The following is a 6,685-nucleotide window of genomic DNA, read 5'->3' as shown; positions in this document are numbered from 1 at the left end:
GTTGTTAATTAATATATTATCTAAAAGGTAGATAATATTTGGAGGATATTACTTTATATAGTAATGTTCAGAATTCTTATCATAAATAGGTATAGACCATTATATCTATTTATACCGCAGACTAATCAGCTGTAGAGATAAAGAAAAGAGAGATACAGATAAGATAAGATAAGACTTCAATTGCATGTTTAGTATTAGATCATAATTAAGTTAGCATTTACGAGATAGATAGAAGAGATACTTAATTATATTAATAAAGTTTTCATTTTATTCTCTTTAAGCTAGTTACCTTAAAGAGAAGTCTTCCTCTGCACGTACTAGTGTACGTGAAATAACGTAGGGCACCACTCGCAACTGAAGCAGTGCGAAGTGGACTTGTACTGAAGCAGTACAAGTCGTAGTGCCCCGTTACACTCAATCTGTCAGCGCAAAACATCCACCACGACCCGATTGGCACGTTCGGTTTTGCCATCGGTCTGGGGGCGATCTGCGATAGACATCTGAAGCTTGCTATCCAAAAGCTCGAACACATGTCGCCAAAAGCCAGACGTTTAATGGATCCTGGTCCGATATATTAGCAATTAAGAGCTTTGTAATAACTTCATCACAAGTTCTGGCACGTTTATTCGAAAAAAATGGCACGTTGATCCAATGGCCAACTACGAGTTGATTACTTAAAATAACACAGCATCATAAATAATGAAATCCATTGTGACTCCTGAAATAAAACAAGTCTAGGCTATTGAATTATGGACAATAACACAGAATCAGAGAATAAAAAAGGCATTGCAGACTACGGTTAGTCGAAGCAAAATAATCTATGTGCTCGTATTGAAGCAAACGTATGCATGGAGTATCAGAGCTTTCATCTGACTCCCCACCACATAAACGACGGCGGCAGCACGTAAGCATGGAGAAGATCACTTAAAAGTTGCCCGAAAAATGTAAGCGTCATCGCAGCAAACAAAACCACAGCAAGCTGCCAGTTCGAAAACACCTCTAACGTCGACAGTGTTTCAGCAGCGACAAAACTGAAGGGATCCCGCTGGATCGTGTCATAAACACTTCTAGGTACAAGAATACGCTCAATTGCGAAGTCTTCGTTTCGAAAAATGATCATTCCTAAAGATCCCTTCATGTCGTATCACAGCTTAGATTTAAATTAATAAAACGAATATGAATTGTTCGATACCTTGTCTGGCATGTGTCGAAAGACATGAAATGCCACATCTTCAGCGGTTAGCCTATTCATTAACTTGCGTCAGCACAATTTTGCAATACATAGACATCGATAAAAGATGCAAGAATTTTACGAGATGAGCGCGCTATCTTTCACTTCGTCTTTATCATATCGAGGAAGATTCTGCTTTCGAATCCAGTCTGCGTTCAGGTAAACCCACTTTAGCGCGCGATTGACCTCAGTGCAAGATGTCAGTACTTGGGCCGGCTCTCTGATAAAAATAATAGTTAAGTTATTGAACCGTATAATCACAATAAAAGAATTCGAATGCACCTGGCTCCAACAATTTTGGGTATCACGAGCGTGATGGCTTCGTATACTAGCGACCGGACACGTTCTCCCATTCGATAGCTGATTTTATGAGCTTGAGAGTCTTGCTTTGTTCGCCGCAGGCTTGCATGCAACCAAAACCGAGCAGACTCGGCCTTAAGCAAATTGTTAATTTTATGACATGTAGCTCGCGCCACCAGCAGGTCTTCGGCAGACAAAAAGTGAGCTACTTCAACTTTTACTTCGTAAGGGAGCTTAAGAAAGAGGCTGCCTTTCTGTGGGCTACGGAAACAACAAGCATACAGCAATAGATCAGACTTTTTGATCAACCATACACCAAGTGTTGAATAAATAAAATTGTCTTACTCTTGTCTTAATCTAGCCGATACGCTCGCTAGTAGGCGACGTTCAGTTTCAGCAACGTACTCTATCGTCAGCTCTCCACAAACGCACATTACTATTCCGGTTGTCGTGCCGAATTGAATGGCAATAAGAAGATCTCGAGGCCATAGAAATTCGTACGACATGTACCAACCACTGCAGAGCGAAGCTACTTCCAACCATGACCGGCTGGTATGAGTAGCAAAGTTTGATCGAGCAAACAACACGCGCTCTTGCAAAATCATGCCGACCTTGCGCGTAGGCTTCCATATGACAAACATGTCACCAACCAGAGCAAAAATGACACCACTCGTTGTAGCAAAAACGAAAGCCACCTCGATACTACGGAGATGCGTATAGATCATATTAAATGCCACAGCACCGAATAGACCTAGCAGACTCATCACAGGCAGGGGAAGAATTTGTGTTTTCTCTACTTCGTCTTTCTCTTCTGTGAATAAAATCAACCTAAACAATCACTTGCAAATTTAAATAGAAATTAGCGCATCGCTTACCATTTAGCGGCGAAGCTCGTGCACAAATTCGAAGTTGCTCTCCCCCCAGCGTCACTAGCATTCCAGAAAGAGTACCAACTTGAACAGCAACGACCAAGTCATGATATATGGCGTAGCTGCCATAGATCACGCCCAAGAAGCAGCCAATTTCAACAAATGATCGCACAGGGTATTCATGCCAATTTTGTTTCACGTTAATAAACCGATCTTGCAAGATTACGCCCGCCCATCGTGTTGGCTTAAATATTACTAGCATGTCGGCAAAACATAAGAAAGATATTCCAGCAATTGTTGCCAAAAGTACTGTAACTTCGAGGCTACGCATATTTTCGAAAATCCAGTGAAAAGTACCAGAACCAATGTAAGCAAAGAAAAGCATTACCGGCAGCGGCCGCGCTCGATTTCGCGCAACAGCGCTACCAGTAGCGGATTCAATCGAAGATGTTGGCGCTGCAATTACTTCGTCGTCAGCAAGAAAACACTTACCCCATGGAATCAACTTAAATCGATTCTTTCGAAAGTATTCGCCCGAAAGCGTAACAGCGATTCCACAAAATGTGCCGAGCTGAAGTGCTAATACGAGATCATTGTACATTGCAAACGAGCCACAGATAATTGCAAACCACGTGAATAGCTCTAAGAAAGAACGCAGTGGTTCCAATTGCCAATTCTCGCTTGCGTTTGTAACTCGACGCTGCAACAGCAAACCCACCTCACGCGTTGGTTCCCATAGCAAGAACAATTCACTTGCTGCCAAAAAGACAATTCCTGCAAGAGACGCAAGGCAAAATGCTGCTTCAATACTATCAAAATATTGATAAATGGATAGCAGAGATACCATCGAAGCGTAAGCGATCATTAATACACAAAAAAGGAGTGCACATGTAGCAGTTAGCTGCATACGCATCTGCGTTGCGATTGTTAGATGGAGACGAGAGCAAAGCCAGTGACCTCCAATAGAAACGACAATTCCGGAAAGTGTAGCCAGCGTGATTGAACTAAATACAGTGGACGAAGCCGCACAAGTTCCAAGAAAGACCCCAATAAACACCAGTGTCTCGACAAACATGTGTAATGGAAACAGGACCCACTTATTTTTAAATTGTTTCAAACCAATTTTCAGCAATTCCGCAGGATGAAGCTCATACGGGGCTGGACTTGTCAAGTATCCAACAGACGCTGATATTCCTACATTAATTGCGGAATACTGCGAGAGCGACAATGACACCTTATCTTGACAAATTACGGCGAAAAGTGTCGAGCATATATCAAGCGCTGACACAATAATGGTACCTACAAATGCCCACTTTATTCTTTTGTAAAATGCAGAATGTCGCTCTTTTACAAAGCTTAAAGCACGAACTGGCCATGACTGCGTCACATCACTCAGACTTGCATTTGCCTTAGACGCGGCTGATATGGTACTTAATACCGGCTGTACTGGACACAATGGAATCACGTTTGCTACTGTCGCTTCTTCACTTGATTCAATATTATCCCAACAGTCTCGAGAAAAGGCGATACAAAATAAAGAGAGCACACAAGAAAACACCACGCCTGAAAGCCCACCAGAAACCTTTGGTGCAATAATTGTGATAAGTCCGACACATATTCTGGCCGCCAATCGTCTTTCAATGCAAGCCATGTCCACCAAAGACGTTTTTTTACCCGACAATGCGAGGCCAGTAAGCGAAATAGCAGCCACAGCAATGAAGCACATCATAGCCGCTAAATAGATTAATAGAACGTTACCACCACGCACGATCGCGGCGAAGATTTGATACATAAAATATAGCATCATTACAGCCACAGGTATAAGCTTGACCCAATGGTCTGCAGGCATCTCTACAGCAGCATGTGGACTTGATAGCCTAATGAATCGTGACCTGCCCACTGAGGCATCTAGTTCGCTACTAAGGATAAGCAGCACGCCACAGCACGTTCCGACTTGCAACGATAGCAGCATATCCTTCGTTGTGCTATAGTACAGTATGGTGGCCCCACACGTTCCTGAGACCTCAATCAGCGACCGCAATAGGTGCTGTTCCCAATTTTTTCGAGCTTCTACAATTCTATTTTGAAGAATAATGCCCGCCCGACGGGTTGGCGCACATAGTAGCAGCAACTCACTTGCAATAACGAGTGACGCTCCGACGAGAGAAATGAGTAGGTAATTAAATACTAATTGGTCCACCGACTGGACTTGCTGCTGGGTCGCTTCCAGCCCAAATACAAAATCGTGGAGCTTTTGTCCCGTGTCTGATACAATGTACCCTACAGATCCGTACGATAGTGCAACTTTGAGCCAAAGCATACCTCCAATTCCTCTCGTCTGTTGAAAGTCCAATTTTGTCTCTAGCAAGTGAAGGAATGCTGCTAAGAAATCGCTTATACATGCCAGGACAGCCGCGGCAATTGCTCCTGCTCCAATAGCGATCCAGCCCGAGTGTGACGCTGTATATAGGGATAATACGCTAGCCATCCACATGCAGACCTCTAAGAACAATCGTCGCTTCTCTCGAGGCCACGAGCATGGATTAGAGCGGTCTAAAAGCAATTCGCCAACGTATTTAGCCCCGGGTAGACTTAGTAGAATGTGGCAAACACTCAGGTAGCAGGCACCAGCACTCGAAATCAACAAGATGCCACCCATGAGGTCGTGCACATGCATCGATAGCCCTCCACGCACCATAGCAAGCCATGCGATCAGCGCCAGGATTCCCTCGATCACAAGCACACCGTAGCTCTGTGAGCGTTTCATACGTCGCTGAGCGGGCTTAGCAGGCGAAATTTTTAAAGCGAAAAGAAGCAGATCGCCAAGCTCGTAGGTGGGCGCACTGCGGTCGCTCAATTTGGGCCAAGACATCGGTGACGATGACTTTATACGCAATGCGTGCATGGTGTGCCTAACGGCGATGCAGGACAGCTCTGAAAAAATTTGCACTGAGTACTTGTAATTACGAAGGTCAGGTATTATTTAAGACGAGATCCGCGACATTACCACTGCATCGGAAAAGCATTACTGTACTAAATTTGGTATGTTACTAAGACGGTGACCTGGGAAAAGCCACGCTGACTTGAAGTTTCATCATAGAAGTAAGATTGAGCGGAAGGGGGGAAAAACAGAGCATGCTCATAAGCATTTTCTTTATTGAATTTGTAAACTTGCTGGACGAGTAGATTGCTCGACAGGAGGCGGAGAACAACTCGACGTAAGATCTTCTCCCCGAATTTAGGCCACCAGTTCTACGCTCTTGCCACTGGCCTTGGACCACTTGAGCAGTGCCTCCAGCATCACGTTGGCATCGGCGTCACCTTCTACCAATACTCGCTTCTTTTCAATGTCGCACTTGACGTCAGTCACACCTGTCGAAAGCGATGGAGACGAAAGGGTTCAGACTATGAGATCGCTAGCAAGTATGAATAAATGGCACCTTCAATCTTGGTAAGAATACGCGTGCAGGCGCTAGAGCAGCCATCGCACGTCATGGCCACCATAAATTCGGTCGTCTTTGTCATTTCTGCTTTATATTCGCTTGATAATTTATAGAAATGCCAACCACTACGAGCCTAAACCTGTATCCATATCTTACCAAATCTGTAGAAAATTTGTTTGTCAGGGGCGAATTCCATTTATGTACGGAATACTATGTATGTTGTAACTGGATTTAAACGCACATTTGTGAATAAAAAATAGAGGCGTTTATCACACAATAGAGTCACCCAAATTACTAAATCGACGCACCCTCTCCATTGAAATATCCAAATGTCAGATAGTAATTCAGAAATGTTTCGTGTCACAAGCTCAGAAGATTGGTAGATTTAACCATGGATATTGCAATTTTTGGTAAGGACAAACTACACTTTTCAACAAGCGCCTCCTCAAACTGCTGCACCGACTGTCTACTATTTAAATCACTGAAGTGGGTAAGTGTAGACGGGCACGTCGCAATGCGGCCACGCTCTACTTAGCACACACCCTAGCACAGCGAGGAAGCGGTTTGCACCTGCTTCTCTTGCGTGCAGTGAGGTAGTTGTGGTGGGCGCGCAAGCGACCTCACCCAACACACTAAGAACTCTGGTAAAGTGACGTCACGGGAGCGGTAATCCGTCTCCCTGTGCGCACTTACCAAGTAGGTAGTAAATTTCAGACTGATTTATATTTAATAGAATTAAATATAAATACCTATTTTTACCAATTAAAATGATATCTCTATAGATATCATTTAATATGTATTGCGAGCGTATCTTTATAGATACCTCGCGTAACTGATGACGC

General features: G+C 43.7%; 2 protein-coding genes across 2 annotated transcripts; both read right to left on the bottom strand.

The window, feature by feature from the left end:
• Positions 1-618: 618 nt before the first annotated feature.
• On the bottom strand, positions 619-5,347 carry CCR75_009609 (uncharacterized protein). The gene is made up of 4 exons (XM_067967648.1): positions 2,407-5,347; positions 1,964-2,342; positions 1,514-1,792; positions 619-1,451 (listed from the first exon to the last, which is right to left on the bottom strand). The coding sequence occupies exons 1-4, from the start codon at positions 5,303-5,305 to the stop codon at positions 1,310-1,312; spliced, it is 3,699 nt and encodes a 1,232-aa protein (XP_067814697.1). The 5' UTR covers positions 5,306-5,347; the 3' UTR covers positions 619-1,309.
• A 168-nt stretch (positions 5,348-5,515) lies between these two features.
• CCR75_009608 (uncharacterized protein) lies at positions 5,516-5,936 on the bottom strand. Its single transcript, XM_067967647.1, has 2 exons — positions 5,841-5,936; positions 5,516-5,772 (listed from the first exon to the last, which is right to left on the bottom strand). The coding sequence occupies exons 1-2, from the start codon at positions 5,923-5,925 to the stop codon at positions 5,639-5,641; spliced, it is 219 nt and encodes a 72-aa protein (XP_067814696.1). The 5' UTR covers positions 5,926-5,936; the 3' UTR covers positions 5,516-5,638.
• Positions 5,937-6,685: the final 749 nt, after the last annotated feature.

The sequence above is a fragment of the Bremia lactucae genome, linkage group LG10, assembly GCF_004359215.1.
Source record: "Bremia lactucae strain SF5 linkage group LG10, whole genome shotgun sequence".
Lineage (NCBI taxonomy): Eukaryota > Oomycota > Peronosporomycetes > Peronosporales > Peronosporaceae > Bremia > Bremia lactucae.
The sequence above is the reverse complement of the archived record's forward strand: the minus strand, read 5'-3'. Positions and strand labels throughout refer to the sequence as shown.